Raw genomic sequence first — 18,256 nt, 5'->3', positions numbered from 1 at the left:
TTACTGTGAGACTACCTTAAATGCAGTAGAATCCTATGTTCCTATGGTCCTGCTCCCCTAGCCCTCTGCATTTCCAAATGTTCATGGCCCTGAATTAAGCTGCCATTAGATCTTCCTTCAATTGCTTCTAAACCAAGCAGGAAACATTTCTTACCTTGTTGCTTGCCTAATTTCCAAGAGCTAGACAGCCTACGAGTCAGACTGTGAATCATTCCCACTTCTGCTTTCTAAACCCTGAAATGTCTGAGACAGCAATGAATGTGTGAGCAATGCCAGGCAAAGCAGACATGAGGATCTGCCCTGCAAAATACCTTCACTTTTAAAATCAGAACCTTTCTGTCAGAACCTCCTGTATTGCAGCAGTGCTGCTTTAACACAGAGCCTTAGCCATGTTTTACAAGCTAAAGTGGTAGTAACACTGTTGTACAGCTTCCCCCACTCCCTTCATGAACCTCCCACAGTAATGAATCACAGAATCATTCAGGCTGGAAAAGGCCCCTGGGATCACCAAGTCCAACCATTGACTCTACTCTGCAAGGTTCACCCCTAAACCATAGCCCCAAGCACCACATCCAAACCACCTTTAAACACCTCCAGGCTTGGGGACTCCATCACCTCCCTGGGCAGCCTGTGCCAATATCTGACCACTCTTGCTGGGAACAAATGTTTCCTACTGTCCGGTCTACCCCTGCCCTGCTGCAGCTTGAGGCCATTCCCTCTTGTTCTGTCACTGATTACCTGGGAGAAGAGACCAGCCCCAGCCTCTTCACAAGTGTTAAGGGAGCTGTAGACAGCCAGGAGGTCTCCCCTCAGCCTCCTCTCTTTCACACTAACCATCCCCAGCTCCTTCAGTCTCTTGTCACAAGATTTATTCTCCAGGCCCTTCCCAGCTTCCTTGCCCTCCTCTGCCCTGGCTCCAGCACCTCCACATCTCTCTGGTACTGAGGTGCCAGAACTGAACACAACACTGCAGGTGTGGCCTCCCCAGAGCTGAGTACAGGAGGACAATCCCCTCCCTGCTGCTGCTGGGCACAGCATTTCTAATCCCAGCCAGGATGCCATTGAAGGCTTAGCTTCACCAGATACTACATGGGCTAGGAGCTTAGTACAGTATTAGTAGTAGCACTGAAAAACAGAGCCACCTGGGCACACCGCTGACTCATATTCAGCTGCTTGTCAATTAGAACCCCCAGGTTCCCTAACTACATGGCAGCAAGGAAAAGCAGGCAGGAAACAAGCACTTAAACATTGGAGTAGATGGACAGGTTGCCTTAGTTCTGTCAAGCCACAGTGTTTAACAGGGTGTGCTCCAAGCAGCTCATATCAGGAGTGCAGTGGAGTAATTACAAATGCCAAGTACCTGATTTACCCTGGGACCTGAGTCTCTACGTTTTTCACCCTGTCAAGAGCTGTCAGCTCTGACAAGGAATGGCTTTTTTCTCAGCTGAGAGCAAAGCTTGTGAGAAATGTTACCCCTTGCTAGACACAGCAGCCTAGGTCATTGCTGACATCATTCAGCACTTGTGCTGGGTACTCTATGTTCAAAATAGTGTTCCTGTTTCCAGGGGGTTTTCCCTTTCCTCTATGAAGTTTAGGAAGGACATCGAGACACTTGAAGGTGTCCAGAGCAGGGCAACAAGGCTGGGGAGAGGCCTTGAGCACAGCCCTGTGAGGAGAGGCTGAGGGAGCTGGGGTTGCTTAGCCTGGAGAAGAGGAGGCTCAGGGGAGACCTCATTGCTCTCTACAACTACCTGAAAGATGGTTGTAGCCAGGTGGGGGTTGGTCTCTTCTCTCTAGCAACTAGCACCAGAACAAGAGGACACAGTCTCAAGCTGTGCCAGGAGAAGTTTAGGCTGGAGGTAAGGAGAAAGTTGTTGGCCATTGGAATGTGCTGCCCAGGGAGGTGGTGGAGTCCCCATCCCTGGAGGTGTTCAAGAGGGGATTGGATGTGGCACTTGGTGCCATGGTCTAGTCATGAGGTCTGTGGTGACAGCTTGGACTTGATGATCTTTGAGGTCTCTTCCAACCTTGGTGATACTGTGAGACTGTGAATTGTGACCTTTGCTTGGTTCGGTGTTTTCTTTTGGTGTTGTTTTTGTTGGGTCTTTTTTCACTTTAATATCTTCAGCACTGAGGCCTGGAGCTGGCTCTCTTTATAAAGGAGACACCTGAGAGTAGGGTCAGACTGTGTGTGCTGAAGAAGGAAATGGGACCTTGCTGCAGAATTCAGTTTTGTTTCCTAGACTTACCTAGACTCTTGGCCTCATATGTCAGCTTGAATCCTTGCCCCTCGTTCCTGCTGTCAGAACTGAAGTGGACAAAGAGCTGATTGTCTGTGGTGTGCATGGTAGAGATGGGGCTGCTGCCACAGACACGTCCGTTCCCTCCTCTGGACGCCAAAGGTGGGGCAGCATTATCTAACCCATTTTTCAGCTAGAGGAAGAGAAATTGCTGTTGTCACTGAAGGAGACAGCCCTGGAATGTAAACTTCAAGTGCACACCATCCCAGTGCTTCCAGATGAGGGGGGAAACTGTAACCCAGTGATTCATTAATGCACAGCAATAAATGAGAGAGAGACAGAGAGAGAGAGAAATAATCTTTTGTCTTTCTCTTTGCTACTCCCACCCCCTGGTAACCTGGGCTGCTTTAGTGACACTGAAATCTGGAAGATTCAGTAGCTTTAAGGATTTGGTGACCTAGGCAATAGCCTCACCTCTACATAATCCCCAAGGCTGCAGGAAGTATCCTCACTCTCAACCTGGAAAGGCTGCTCAAAATGGACAGCAATGATGAAGCCAGAGGCTACCACCACACGCCAGGAGCAATTCATATTGGGAGCATAGTCTTGAGGGTAGTTGGGGGATGTTATCACACCTCTGCTTGTGTGCAAGTAGCCTCCACAACCTGAGAGAAAGGAGATGAAGCAAAGAAAAAGATATTACCAGCAACCATTCATATACTGATCTAGAGTAAACCCTTTCCTGAGAGCAAGGGCTGAGAGGGAAAAGCCAATGCTGAAGCAGGTTTATGAAGAGTTGTGGGGCATGGAGCAGTGCACACAGCAAGTGATCACCCAGCACAAGTTGGCAGATTGCAAGGTAGCACACACCAAACACCTTGCCAGAGAGAGTTGGTTCTCAGACTAAAAGCAGAGTGAGCAGGCAGCTATGCCAAGGAGCTCCAACAGCATCCACATATGCTGAGAGCAATGCTTCTAGCTGTGGAGCAAACTGTTGTCACCTGCTCCAGCTGCCAGGCAGATCTTCCCCTGGCTGCCCACTGCTGTCTTGACACCTTCTTTGTGCCTCAATCCATTCAGGAACCTATTATCAGCCTTGGGTGCATGTGGGAGGAGTGCCGCTGGAAACTGCAACGTTCCCTCTGGAACTTACACAGCTTCCTGCTTCTGTGTCTCTGGTTCGTGTCTGTGCTTTGAGCCATTCATTTCCCTCTCTTAGCTGAGTATTCTCCCACCCTTCAGCTGAGCTTTCAGAAACTTAGGCACTTTTCTTACTCCTAACAATTGACTGGCCTGGTTCAATCAAACCTTGCTGTGTTCTATGGCTGGGAGAATTTTACCTTGACAGAGTCAGACCTTTAGTAATGCATATTCATGAGGCGGGAATAATTGGTCTGTGGGATTAATTAGAGAGTGCAGACAGCTGGTTAAAATGCCAGAGCCTTGTCTTTTCTTACCCCATTGCTAGCATCAAGGCAGGCATTTATGTAGGGGAGAAGAGAAACAAATCTTACTTTTGTGGTAAGAGGCATTAAAGCCAGCTCCAGTCACACTGGCGTCGGCCACGAAGTGAAGGAACATCTCCTCTCCACTTGATCTGATCGGCCCAGGAGGCTCTCGGCCACACAGAGTGGCCAGCACTGGAGAGAGGCTAGTGTCTCCTGAGAGCAAAACAAGGCACATCAGTGTTAAACAAACCAGCCCTGCCTGGTGGCTGCTGTGGCTCAGTTTCAGGCAGGTGCTTCTCACAGTCTTTAACCCTTTACAGAATGAGAAACATTTATAGAGCCCACCAAATACTTTGCTAGACTTTGCCAGCTTTCTGTAGCAGAACAGCAGGCTCCCACTGCTAGCCAGGTGGCTTAAGCTCAGTGGACAGTTCTGGGTGCTGATGAGGCGAGGCAAGACCGGCTTAAGACTGGCTTCTCACCGTCTCGGATAACAAGTCTGTCGTAGTCGCATGAGCTGTGGGATTCTATGTCTAGGGCCAGGATATTCAACTCCACCGTGGACCCAGGAGCTCTGATAAGCCACATGCAGTCATCAAAGTTTCTGTAGTTGCTGGGCCAGCCCGGGGAGAAGAGGGGCGAAGGTGTCTCTGCAGCTGTCACAGCGCCTCCACACGCACCTTCACACACAAGGAGACAAAAGCATCCTGCTTTGGAACTGAGCACTCCTCTTATGCCACTGAGGTGGCAAGCCCAGCAGCGTGGGGTACAGTGAGGATGTCTGTAGTCACAGGAATGCATTTCTGCAGTTTGAACTGGGAGTACAAAGCCTGACCATCCTGAGCCGTAAGGATGTTACTCTACTGCCAGGGGCAGCGATGATGTGACCTGTGTCACCATGAGGAATCCCTGGCTAAAAGGCCTGGGAGCATCCAGCACAGAGTAACACAGGCTGCAGGTCAGAAAGGCATGGTGCATACAGAAATAGTTTAGACCCTCTTGAAACTGAACTTCTCTTCCTCCACGTTTCACACCTTGGGGCTATAGGTTCAGGTCAAGCTGCAGTCCTTGCTGAGATATCCAGTGGCTCAGTGGCCAGCACATAGATCCATTGCATCCTGCAACTATGCAGCAGGGAACTTCACAACATCACAGAATGATTCAGGCTGGAAAACCCTCTGGGATCACCAGGTCCAACCACTGACCCTACTCTACAAGGTTCACCCCTAAACCATAGCCCCAAGCACCACATCCAAACCACCTTTAAACACCTCCAGGCTTGGGGACTCCACCACCTCCCTGGGCAGCCTGTGCCAATCTCTGACCGCTCTGGCTGGGAACAAATGTTTCCTACTGCCCAGTCTAACCCTGCCCTGCTGCAGCTTGAGGCCATTCCCTCTTGTTCTGTCACTGATTACCTGGGAGAAGAGACCAGCCCCAGCCTCTTCACAAGGTCCTTTCAGGGAGTTGCAGAGTCATGAGGTTTCCCCTTCAACCCATCACATTATGCTGCTCTCCTGCAGAGCCCAGGGATCCTCAGTCCCTCTGTCCCCAGGTTTAGAAGGAAGACAATGCACTATGTCCCAGTTAGTCTAAACTTTCTCTCATTGAACCTGCTTAGAGACAACCAGTGGCAGGAGCAACATATCCCTCACCCTTGCAGGAGCTATTTGTCAGAGGTACCTGATCACACTGAGCATAGTCTCTTGATTTATGGATATGAGATGGATTGTGGTGAGACATTTCATATCTCAGTGGCCAGTGATTTAAGAATGTTTAACCTCCAGGGAGGTAGTTGAAGCCCCCAGCCCTGGAGAATGGCACTGCAAGCGGGATGCAGGAGTGATGAGAGCACATAAAACATGTAGCTTTCATTAAGTACTTGTATAAAGAAAGCCACAGCCTCTAGCAGCATGCTCATTTGTGAGCCACTGTAAAACAGTCTGCCTGAGAGTCATAGGATCACAGGATGCTCTGGGTTGGAAGGGACCTCCAAAGCTCATCCAGTATACCCCCACTGCAGTCAGCAGGGACATCCTCCACAGATCAGGTTGCCCAGAGCCCTGTCCAGCCTCACCTTGAATAGCTCCAGGGAGAGGCCCCAACCACCTCCCTGGGCAACCTGTTCCAGTGTTCCACCACCCTCATGGGGCAGAACTTCTGCCTGATATCCAATCTCAATCTGCTCTGCTCTAGTTTGAAGCCCTTGTTCCTGGTCCTGTCCCTGCAAACCTTTGCAAACAGTCTCTCTGCAGCCTTCTTGTAGCCCTCTTTCAGGTACTGGAAGGTTGCTATTAGGTGTCTCTGGAGCCTCCTCTTCTCCAGGGTGAACACTTCCAGCTCCCTCAGTCTGTCCTGACAGTAGAGCTGCTCCAACTCCTTGATCATTTCTATGGCCTCCTCTGGACCCTCTCCATCAGCTGCATGTCCTTTCTATATTGAGGGCTCCAGACCTGTACACAGTACTGCAGGTGAGGTCTCAGCAAAGTGGCAGAATCACCTCTCTGTCTCTGCTGGCCACACTGCTTTGGATGAAGCCCAGGCTGCCACTGGCCTTCTGTGCTGCAGTCTCACACTGCCTGCTCCTGTCCAGCTTCTCATCGATCACCACCCCCAAGTCCTTTTCCTCTGGGCTGCTTTCTATCACCTCCTGCCCCAGTCTGTATTGATGGTGATGATTGTTTCAGCTCAGGTGCAGAATCCTGCACTTGCTCCTGTTGAACTTCCTGAGGTTGCCAGGAGCTGTCCAAGCAGTCAAAGCGCCAGTGGAAGCCTGCACTCTGGTAACAGCTGTGGCTTTCTGTTGTGCAGAAGTTGGAGGGCTTGAAGAAGGCTCAGTAACAGGGCAAGCCCCTGGAAACCCACCTCTAGCAAGGGCTGGTGTAACAGCAGGAGCATCCACCGCAGACCACTCCAAAAGAAAGCCTTTTCCAGTGACAGATGAATCTGACTGGAACTGGATTGTGACGGAGCTGCCGGAGGACACAAACGAAGCAAGGTCTGCGCCGCAGTAGGTGGCCACAGAGCGAGCGTGAACGCTGGGCCCGTCGTACACCTGCAGAGACAGGGAGAATGGGGCCACTGCTCACACATGGGCTGCACCCAGCACATGCTCAGCAGCTTTCCAAGGAGAAATGAGTGAAGGATCCTGCAGCAAATCCCAGTGGGAGGGAGACCTCTCTTACAAAAACCAGACCAGAATCTCGTCCACGGAAGCGCTCAGCAACAGCTCAGTGCCCACCACAGGAGCTGACCTCCCACCTTAAAACAGTCCAGTGACTGATTCTCACAAAAGCCATCTGCAGGGGCAACAAAATCTTTTATTTCCCCCCCTGAGGAACACTTATCTCAAAGTCTATCAAATGAATATGCAATTTTACTTTTAAAAATGCATTTATAAGCCAGAATCTGGGCTGGTCCAAGGCTGCTTCTCTCCTGTCACCTTCCAAACCTTCTTGTGTTCTTCTCCTCTGCACCTCAGTGAAAAATGTCCGGTAGACAAAGCCAGGAGATATTAAATGAACATGAACCTTGGGCTGAGGGTTTGATCCCTGAGCCAGGTTAAAGGCCAGGCTGAAGGCCAGGCTGATTCCCACCCAGTGTCCAGCTGATTTAAGAGACTCCTTTAGCTTTCAGAGGGACAGACAGGCAGGCTGCCTGAGAGGAAAGCTGCTGTTAAAAGCTGACAGGAGATGAAGCTGTGTTTCCCTTTTGAACCAATATTAAATCTGGGTAGCAGTGAACCCATAATCAATTTAATATACTGAATATATGGCATAAGTGACAACTTTCTCTTTCACAAAGATGCAAGAAAAGGCTAATTAGTGAACCAGCTGGTTGGAACAACAAAAGACAAGAAGAAATGTACCTTATTTAATGAAGCAGTTATGCTGAGCTATGTTCAGAAAGAAGTTGTTGCATGTGTTACTCCATTGTGCTTAGCACCAGGCATGCTGTGCTTTTTAGCCTGGTAAGAAAGGCTGGGCTGTGTTACAGGGGGAACAGAAAGGCAAGCAGAGAGGAAGCAAGAGGCACCTTCACAGAATTTCCACGATTGGAAGGGACCTCAGGCTTAGCCAGTCCCAACCCCCTGCCATGGCCAGGGACACCTCACACTACAGCAGGTTGCTCACAGCCACATCCAGCCTGGCTGCAAACACCTCCAGGCAGGAGGCTTCCACCACCTCCCTGGGCAGCCTGTGCCAGTCTCTCACCACCCTCATGGGGAAGAACTTCTTCCTAACATCCAGTCTGAATCTCTCCACTTCTAGTTTTGCTCCATCCCCCCTAGTCCTGTCACTCCCTGACACCCTAAGAAGCCCCTCCCCAGCTTTCTTGTAGCCCCCTGCAGATACTGGAAGGCCACAATTAGGTCTCCTGGGAGCCTTCTCCTCTCCAGACTGGACAACCCCAACTCTCTCAGTCTGTCTCCAGAGCAGAGCAGCTCCAGCCCTCTGCTCATCGTCATGGCCCTTCCTGCTGCCTGAAGCAGCTTACTGATCCAGAGAGCAAGAGGGTGCAGGTAAAATATTGTTCTTCAGAGGTGTTTAGAATACCCTTGGGTTTAGAGACACTCAGATGTTATCATAACTGGGCCAGCACAGAGCGAAGTTCAACCTGGGATCTGACCTGAAATTTTGGGGGTTTAAAATTGAGGATTTTGCCATTGTAGACTTATTTTGACTTCATTTCAAACTTACAGAGTGGAAATGCCTGTTAGGGAGCCAAAGTATGTCACCCTTCCCAGAGCTACTAATCACCGGAAGGACAATTTGGCAAACCCCGTGAGCTACACTAGAGCCTGGGAAGTTCTGCCCATCCCTCTTGCAGGTTTCTCTATTCATCAATTTTTATCAAAGTGAACTGAAATAAAATAGCTCCTGCCAGGGCAATCACCTTTAGCTTGTCATAGTAGCACCTGTAGTGCCTTTCCATGTCCATCTGGAGGATGTGGCCATGGATAACCTGGGAGGCATTGACGCTTATTCGCCACTGGTAGTTGGAATTGGAAGGGTAACTTCTGGGCCACAGTGGTGAAGCTATTTGTCCTCTGCTCCCCACGATGTCATTTCCATACACTGAAAGAGAAGACAGAGACAACTAATGCTTCTCATCCACACAGATTAAAAGAAGACTTAGGGTCCAGCCTGGGATACAGCTTTCATTTCAGCCCATCTGACTTCATTTACTTGGTACTAGGCGGTGCTGTGAGGCACAGACTTGTGTCTCAGTGCCAGGATGCACATCTCACTATTTTCTTCTTGTGAGGGATGCAGTGTGCCTTTGCCTGAAGTAAATGACCCTTTCAACCTGCACAGCTTTCCACCCACAGAAGGTGGGATGGTGGCACATCTAAATTCCCCCCTGACTGGTTACCTCACTTCTCCCCAAGAAGCATTAAATAACAAAACCATGTTATATAAATGCTGTGCAGGTTTTGGCTGCAACAGAGGCAATTTTCTTCATCCTAGTCAGTATGGGGCTGTGTTTTGGGTTTGTGCTGGAGACAGTGTTGATTAAACAGGGATGTTTTCATTACTGCTGAGCAGAGCTTACACAGAGCCAAGGCCCTTCCTGTTTCTCACCTCACTCCAGCAGTGAACAGGCTGGGGGTGCACAAGAAGCTGTGAGGGGACCCAGCTGCCCAAGGGGTTGTCACACTCAGCACAGAGCAGGGGGCAGGGGAAGGAGGAGAGCACTTTGGGAGCGCTGGCGTTTGACTTCCCCAGCAATGGCTGCGTGGGAGGGAGCTCTGCTCCCCTGGAGAGCTGGACCCTGCCTGCCATGGGCATGGGGAATGAGACCCTTGGTTTGCACTGCTCACAGCTCTTGCCCTACCTGTTGAACTGCCTTCAGCTCAAGCCATGTCTGTTCTCACTCTTGCAATTCTCTTGCCCATCCTTCTGTGAGGGCAGTGAGTGAGCAGCTGTGTGAGGCTCAGCTGCCAGCTGGGGCTAAGGCATGACAATGTCTTTGTGTGCTCTGGCCAAAGATGGTTCTGATTTGATTGAGCTCTGAACTACTGGGAATTCCTTCTGAAAAGGTGTAGCAAAAGTCTCAAAGTAAGGAAAATGATTGGGATTTTAGCCTGCACAATTAGAATGGCTGTGGGTATTCAGCTTCAGCAATCTACTCCTGCAGAAAGTCCTGATGTTTGCACTGACATTTTGCATCTACACACTGGCATCCTTTCCTTTTCTTCCAGTTCTGCTCCTTGGCTGAGGTCACACAGACCCACACTGGAAGGTGGACACTGTTGTACTCAGAAAGTTCTTAACTAATCAACTGCCTAATAAACAGCAAGGTAAATGCTGCTGCTGTCAGGCAGCAAAGACTCACAGCCAGTTATTTGTCACTCTGAGGGGCTACTGGTAAACCAGGGCTGCCATAAATATTTTTAGCATATAGCTCTTATTTATATCTTCACAGGCCAGGACTGCTGAGGGAGGAACCTGAAACTCACGGGGCAAACTGCTAGGAAGCAGTCAGTGAAACAGGGGAGGCTTTATTTTCTGTAAGCCACGGAATTCTTTGCTCTTTGAAGGATGATCTGACTGCTCTGAAGGAACACTGCCTGTTATGGTGAGTTAAAAAGATGGAATATCACATCTAGTCCTTCTGATTATGGTGTACTTGCTGTAAATTAAATGAGTTCTGACAGGGTTTTGAACTCTATCTTACATTCAGCAGCTACAGTGCAAAGTAATTTGCAGCCTTGCTGACGTCAACAAACCTTCGCTGACAGACTGTGCAGGGCCAAACAATCACTTCTTGGAATCACTTTGGAAACATCCCGAGAGAACAACAGCTGTCAGTTAAATAACACCTACTTACAGTGAGAGAATGTGGCCTTGAAGCCAACATCAGTGCCTGAGCCATCTGAGACAAACTTGACCCACAGGACGTGTGCAAGAGTGGATGTGTAGTTGGAAGGCAGGGTGTGCCCACAGAGCCGCGCTGCCAGCCGGCCGCTTCTGCTCCCCTCACGGATCTCCAGGTAGTCTTTGGTGCAGCTGCTGCTCTCCTCCATCTGAAACGCTCTGTTGCAAGGGCAGCAGAAGGCCATTAGGAGGCACAGCACTAGCACACACTTCAGAGTTAACTCCCTTGTCACTGGTATCCTACAGTAGCACTTTAAGGAGAGGACAGCAGCACAACCCTGCAGAAGCCAGAGGCCACCACTCATCATCTGGCAGGGCTGCTGCCAACAGGCTTGCCTCTTTTCTAGCCCCTTACTTTACAGCTGAGTTGCAGTTTGCAAAGCTCTAACTTGTACAGATTTCTCAAATCTTGGCAATATTTCTTGGTTCTCCAACAACAGCCAGGAAACACAGAAAGCCCCTGGTATACAAAGCAGCTCATACTGTTCACTGGGTGCAGAGAAGACTCTCAGAGTCACAGATCAGTCTGCAGTCCCTTCATACATGTACCATTTCCTTCCACTCTCTGGTGAGAAGATCCAGCCAGAGGCCTGGGTTCATTGGTAGTGAACACCTCAGAGAACAGAAATCTCTCAGCAGTTCCTCCTGCATTCTGAAAGGTTGCTGTTTTCCCTGGCATCGCTGAGTTCCACGTGGCTGGGTGGACAAAAAGATCCTAAGGATTGCTATGAGCGCTTCTAAACCAATGTTTGCCTTAGAAAAGGAACAATATTTAGTAATCAAATTATAAATTCTTAATTACTGCACCAGGATGAATGCTGAACATATCCCAAAAATCATTATCTGCTTTTCTAAGTGGAGTGCTTTGATTCAATCCAATACTCTCTTCAGAAGCAAGCTATGAATATATAATAAAGACTCCAGAGTGCCTCTCACAGCCAATGCCCCAAATATTTGTGCCTTCTGTTTTTCTGGTAACAACCCCTCCCCTTCAGTCCCCAGTACAGCCTCATGTGTACAGCGTGTGCCACATGCTGGGCAAGGGTTCCAACCACTCATCTGGATAGCCTACAGACTAATTGAAAGCTAATCCTCAAATTGCAAGACAGGCATTTCTGCTTAGGCTGAGCTGAAGGAAAATAATGCCTCATGCCAGCAAAACTTCATAAACCTCTACTATGGAATCAAATGCACTCAGTGCTGCTTTCTAACACAACCATGCTATGCTTTCCAGTAGTGTCAGCTTGCCGCTCAGCTCCGTGCCACCGAGGAGAAAGTTTGCATCTCCTCCGTGTCACGTTGCACGGCTGGAGAGTTTCTGCTTCGCAGGAGATTTCTGGTTCAGACCTGAGGAGCTGTTATTCACAAATTTGCTCTGGAAAATCTTTTCAGACTGCAGGACTTTTTCTCTGCTTCAGCAAGGAAAGAAGGAATAGAATGTCCTCTTCATGGCATTACCGAACACTTTGCACTTTCTGCAGTCAGCACGTTACAGGGCACATTCTCCTTTTGTCCTCAACAACTGTAAATGCAGGCTTCAGAGCTGCTTTTCTTTTCCTGCTCATTCCTGATAAGTTTTGCAAAGGGTCAGTGCTTTCTTCCTTGGCAGCAGCCAGTGTTTGATGCCAGGAAACTGAGAGGCTCAGAAATCCACATCATGGGTAAAGAACAACCCTGCTGAAGGACTGCACATTGTTTGGTGGATCACACATGACTTTCCTGTCAGAAATCTTCAAAGGAAAGTCACTTTGCTGAAGGGAAAACAAAATTCCTGCAGACACTGTCCTGGCCCCCCCTTGTTGGGGACCCCTACTGCTGTCACTGTTGGAGAAATGTTGAAGAGTTTTAACCCTACAATCTTTGCAGCATATGGACCCTTTGTATTACTCTGCTATACAATAAATACTACAATGAACCTGGCAGAAAGGAAACAGTAGGAGTTTCCTTTATAAAGAAAAGGCAATGCTACATTTCCTCTTCTTCTGTAGAAGTGAGATCTGGCTTCTTCAGCATCCCCTCTTGCTCAAACAATAACTCACCTATTTATATACTGCTGTAGCAGTGACTAAGAGAGGAGAACACTGATTGCAAGCTGCAGCTGCCCACCGCTGTGTTCTCTGTCCAAGTTACTCTAAAAGGATGTTTCAGCCTTGTCATCAGGTAATTACATTTCCTCATAAAGCCAGAGCAGCCTTCCCGGAGGCCTGTCAAAGGGCTGAACAACTCCCCCCCCGCGGCTATGCCTTACATGAAGGACAGCTGGAGCCGGTTGCCAGGGGAGCTGAGGATCCTCCAGACGCACTCGGTATTGATCGGGTAGGGCTCGGGATAGCCAGGGCTGCTGAAAGCTCCACTCTCCATGTGGAAAGAGCCCCCACAGGCTGCAACAAGAGGGAGACGGCAGAGCCTTGAGAAGGATGACATAAAGAACACAAACCTTGACAGAGCTGGAGCCTCTACTAACCAAGAGAGCATTTCTCCTTGTCTCCTTGCTCTTTAGCTTGTTGATGTACTTGCTGAGACCTTGGCCAAAGAGAGGAAGGCCAAGGGAGGGCTTGAACAGAGAGAACGTCAGAGACACAGGATCTGTTCTTTCCCTTCAGTCAGAGGCACAAGGTAGCAGTGCCTGCCACACAGACTCACATGAAGATGATGCAGCGTAGGTAGCATGGAAGCCCCTGGCAGTAACAAAGCTGTTGGAGATGAAGTTCACCACCAAGGCATTACCAAAAGAAGTGACAGGATCTGGGACCGCAGTGCCACAGTAACGGCCTGAAAGAGAGCAAGGCAGGGAGGGAAGGAAAGGAGCGTTCAGCATGCAGTGTCTGTTGCTAATGTAGCACTGGGGAGGTGCTGCCTGACAGCAAGCAACAGCTGCTGCTTACATCCTGCTGTTGTCAGGTCAGCCTACACACAGCTGAAATACCCCATTTCACTTGCACACAACTCTGCTGGCAGTTCATTTTAACAGAGGAAGGACCTCCTGCTCTCCATCCTGCCTGCTCCCTGGCCATTCTGCCACTGAGCTCCTTTCTGTTCACTCCAGCCAGAAACTACAGCTTAAAGGAGAAAAAGCCCCAAAACTTTCCATCAATTATCTCTCTGACAGTAGTTTCCATTTCACTCAGTTGGTTTCTGATGGAAAAACCCCAAGTGACAACAACAGGCCAGTTCTCCTGTCATGGATTGTAACATGGGAGTTAGCAATATGAATCAGAGAGGCATCTGACAGCAAAATGAAGGCTAGCAGCTAATACCCTGGATCTCTTGCCAAGGGGAGGAGCCCGGACCGTGAATCCTGCTTCCAGCTACAAACCACTGAAGTGGAGTGCTCTCCCACTCCCAACAGAGGAGCATGTACAAAAAGAGAGCAGGGGAGAGCACAGATATTGCAGATTTCCCAGACAGGAATTTGAGGGGAGCCAGGCCACGCTGTGCTGAGCGCTCTCACGGCTGCCTGGCGGTGGAAGCACTGACACGGGCTGCCCCAGGCTGCTCCTGCCGCTCGAGGACAGAGATGTCAGGAGAAGCTGTACAAACTTCAGCAGAACACCAGGTTGTGCAGGGCTTGAGGGAAACCCCTCTCCTTCTCCCAGGAACTTGTAGGAACCCATAGGAACCTGTATTTTGTGTGGACTGTGCCTGTGGCTCACATCATCCTTGTGTACAGCTGACTAGGAGCTCAGTTTAACCTGGATTGCTTGATTCTAACAGTGTTCACAGAGGAGTAGGGAAAAGCCAGCTGGAGACAACCCCAAGCTGCAGGCTAGTGGGATCCTGACCGTGCCTGGGAGGACTGTGCCATTCACATAGGAGATGTATCCTTGGTTTCCTCTGGCCAGAGTGGCCAAGGAGCTTCCTCTGTCAGTCAAAATCTATAAGGCAGGAGGACACTTGCAGAAAACTTCCTCCTGACTGCCTTTTGTGTGGGAAAGCAACAGGGGGAAGGTGCAGTACCTCGAAGAGGGGCCTGGTAGTTATTGCCATCCAGGATCTCCAGGAAGTCCCCAGTACAGTTTTGTCTGCTGCTGTCGATCTCAAAGTCAGTGAAGGAGAGGGTGATGTGGTTGACTGGCAAAAGCAAGAGGAAAAGCCTTAAAAGGAGTTTGGCATTGCACACAGATATCATCCCATGCAGACGTGCATCCCATGCACATCTTCCCTTCTGCTCCCTGAAGTCAGTCACTCTCCATAAATGTCACATCTGGAGTCATTTATCCCCTGATCCACGGAGTGAGCTTGATGGGAGTGCATCAACCTGCAAAGTTTGGTGCTTCCAGCAGAACTGGAATGAGAAGGGGAGGGCTGAACATTGACACAGGAAGCTCCCTTTCCTACTGCCTGAGCAGCTTCACTCCACACTGAAGGTGTCAGTAAATGCAGGATGGGAAATGCACACACATTCAGCCACACTGCTTCTTTCTGCCCAGGCATGACCCCTTGTCCCTTTGCAATCCATACCATAGATCCAGACAAAATGTCAATGGATGCTGCCCTGCTCCAGCTGCTTTCTTCATCGTTTTGGAACACTCCACATACATCAATTGGAATGGTTAAAGGATCATTAACTACCCTCAGCTATATTTGTACAGAATTGGATTTTCCACACCCTTGAACTCCAGGCCATGTCCTGAAAAAGGCTTTCTGACTCAGGGTGTTTGTGACTCTTGTCTTGCTCTTGCTTGTGTGATAGAGTCAAAGAATGAGTTGGGTTGGAAGGGATGTTAAAGCTCATCCAGTTCCACCCCCCTGCCATGGGCAGGCACACTCTCACTAGATCAGGCTGTTCAAGGCCCCATCTATCCTGGTCTTAAACACTTCCAACTATGAAGCTTCCACAACTTCTCTGTGTTCTGTCTAACCACCCTCATACTAAAGGACTTCTTCCTAATCATAGAATCAATAAGGTTGGAAAAGACCTCAAAGATCAAGTCCAACCTGTCACCCAACACCTCCTGACTACTAAACCATGGCACCAAGTGCTACATCCAATCCCCTGTGAACACCTCCAGGGATAGGGACTCCACCACCTCCCTGGGCAGCACATTCCAATGGCTAACAACTCTCTTTGGGAAGACCTTTCTCCTCACCTTCAGCCTAAACTACCCCTGGCACAGCTTGAGACTGTGTCCTCTTGTTCTGGTGCTGGTTGCCTGATGTCCAATCTAAATCTGCTCTAGTTTCAAACCATTGCCTCTTGTGCTATCACCACAGGCTACTCAGCTACTGCAGCCTTCCTGTAGCCCCCCTCAGGTACTGGAACAGAGGTGCAGTCACAGCTGGAAGAAGAGGGGTTGTCCTCATCACCAGTGTGTGACAGTAGTTAAGCCCTGGCCTTAGAGCTCCCACGGAGCTAGAGCAAGTTAGAAGAGGCTGACAATTCAGATGGTAACTAAGTTTTCTCCCACGATGGTCAAGCCTGACTTTGGCACAGATGTTGTGCTTCTCACTGGGTTACAATTAATTAGCTAGACAAAGCTGAAATGACAGGGATGGACCCAGGCGCTGCAGCAGGGGGCCAGTGACCGGCACTCGGCTGCACCATCTGTGTGCTCAGCAGCTTGTGTCCTGCCCGGGCAATCAATCACAGCATCAATGCAGGTCCGCAGGACATGAAGCAAAAGGGCAAACCACAGCGGGTGGCAAGAGCAGGAGACCTCTCAGCAAAAGCAGAGCAGGAGACCTCTCAGCAAAAGCAGAGCAGGAGACCTCTCAGCAAAAGCAGAGCAGGAGCCCTGCTGTGGTTTGCCACGGGACACTTCCACTGGTTCTGGCTGTGCCCTGCAATGCTGCTGCACGGCTGCCACCCCTCAAGCCCCTGTCCCTGCAGCATGGAGCCCGTGGTGGTCCTGCTGCTGGCTGGGGGAAGTCACTACACACACTTCTTACACAGCATTTTCTGTCCTCTGACACTGATGTAATGCAGGAAACAAGAGCCACGTATGGGCTTGCACAGAGGATCCAGGAGAAGGCTGTCCTCACACACGAATGCTGTGCAGCTGAGGACCAGCTGCCATGCTCTCCTTTTCAGGTGTTTGTAGAAGATCTGTGCTAAAAGGGATTTCCCCCTGATCTTTGTGCTGGTGTTTGCTTTGGCCAATCAATTTGAGTTTTAAAACTTGGCAAAATAAGCCTATAAATGGGGTGGAAACACTCAGTGATTTTAACAACAGAAACACCGGATGCAGAACTGAAATCCAGGAGCTGCTATCAAAAATAAGCATCCATTTAAAGGGTGGTTACCAGGATACTGTTGCCCAGTTGGTAATGTTTGGGGAGAATCTTTTGCAACAGAAAGGTAATGCTGGGTATTAAAGGTAATATCACTGCCTGATGCAAAAGAGTTGGTGGTTTATGACCAGTCATAACTCTGTGTGACAACAGAGAGGCACATTTGCAGAGTGCCTACAGCCAGATTATTCCTGTGCTCTGGTTGAATTTGGAATTGAAATCCCTCCCTGCCTTTTCTCCTTTAATTAAAGTGTCCTTGGTTGGTTTTGATGTTTGTTTCTAATCTTATCAGCACAGCTTGAAAAATCCAGACCAGAGTAAGGTCACCTCAACACTGAGTGCTTTAATTATATAGAAAGCCTTGGATTTTCTCACCGACCAATCCCACTTCACATGGCAGTTGGCACCTCATTTGTAACTGCAGCGCTTGTCTCACAATCAATCAGCTCAGATGACAAAGCTGCAAACTGTTTTCCCCACTATGCACTAAATCTTTGACAGTGAAACACGACTTAGGGCAGATTAGGAAAGCCACACTCTCCAACTACCAGGATGCAGAACTTCCTAAAGGAAAAAAGGAGGAATTTTGTATTGTTGTTACAGAAAAGGAGATGAGGATGTTAGTCAGCCCCGCTAGCCACAAACGATGTTTTTACTTACATGGTTCCTGAGCTTGAATAATCCAGCTGCAGTTCTGATTGTTTGGGTATTTGGCAGGATACAGAGGAGAGGAAATTGCTGCCCCAACTGAATCTGATTCTATGAAACTTCCACAGGCTTTAGAATGAAACACACACAGATATTTGCAAATACAACACACAGAGCTCAGGGTCTGCAGTGAAAATGAACACAGCACACTGCATCAGTGTGAAATGAGACCAAACTCACAACAGTGATTTGTCAGGAGAGAATTAAGCTCTAGCTCCCAGCACTCAGTGTACTTGGATCCACAGGCAATGCTGCACCTAGCTGACCACCTGAGAGAAGCAAGTGTCTTGGGACCAGATCTCACCTTTATCAGCCTACAAGAGCAATCCTGGGGCCAAACTCACTTGTTAAGACAGTGCAAACATATACCCATTTCTCTGATCATTTGCCTGTCTTGGTAACTAGGACAAAAAAACCCTGAGAAACCCTCCAGACCCTTCCAAGGTCCAAGGACAGCATCAGATTGCATTGGCATGATCCTCTTGTGAGCTGCAGCAATAAAACTGCAACTGCATGAAACGCTGCACGTGTGGGGAGCGAGGTACCACTGGCTGCGACTCACTTCCTGTGCCGTGCTGCCTACAACACCCAGCAAGAGCTGGGGCTCACAGAGTCTTCTCAGGAGGAGGCAAGTTGGCTTGCCTGTACCCTGGTAGGGAGTGCTTGCTCACCAGGCCGGTCTTGTGCAAAGCCTAAGCCAGGCAGTGTGCTTGGAGCAGGTGTAACAGCTTGGGCTGCCACAGCTGTT

At 49.3% G+C, this 18,256-nt stretch overlaps 1 protein-coding gene across 1 annotated transcript in view; it reads right to left on the bottom strand.

The window, feature by feature from the left end:
* Nucleotides 1-18,256, bottom strand: part of CUBN (cubilin) — a 173,561-nt gene that overhangs the window by 61,328 nt on the left and 93,977 nt on the right. The window contains exons 33-43 of the mRNA XM_054171388.1: nucleotides 17,461-17,577; nucleotides 14,527-14,640; nucleotides 13,213-13,341; nucleotides 12,818-12,950; nucleotides 10,523-10,728; nucleotides 8,585-8,766; nucleotides 6,554-6,743; nucleotides 4,171-4,368; nucleotides 3,755-3,901; nucleotides 2,715-2,905; nucleotides 2,250-2,433 (exon numbers count right to left, since the gene is read on the bottom strand). Of these exons, the coding sequence (XP_054027363.1) occupies nucleotides 2,250-2,433; nucleotides 2,715-2,905; nucleotides 3,755-3,901; nucleotides 4,171-4,368; nucleotides 6,554-6,743; nucleotides 8,585-8,766; nucleotides 10,523-10,728; nucleotides 12,818-12,950; nucleotides 13,213-13,341; nucleotides 14,527-14,640; nucleotides 17,461-17,577 (1,791 nt within the window). The remainder of the gene's footprint in view (nucleotides 1-2,249; nucleotides 2,434-2,714; nucleotides 2,906-3,754; nucleotides 3,902-4,170; nucleotides 4,369-6,553; nucleotides 6,744-8,584; nucleotides 8,767-10,522; nucleotides 10,729-12,817; nucleotides 12,951-13,212; nucleotides 13,342-14,526; nucleotides 14,641-17,460; nucleotides 17,578-18,256) is intronic.

Source organism: Dryobates pubescens, chromosome 21 (assembly GCF_014839835.1).
Source record: "Dryobates pubescens isolate bDryPub1 chromosome 21, bDryPub1.pri, whole genome shotgun sequence".
Taxonomy (NCBI): domain Eukaryota; kingdom Metazoa; phylum Chordata; class Aves; order Piciformes; family Picidae; genus Dryobates; species Dryobates pubescens.
This window is presented reverse-complemented; position numbering and strand designations above follow the sequence as displayed.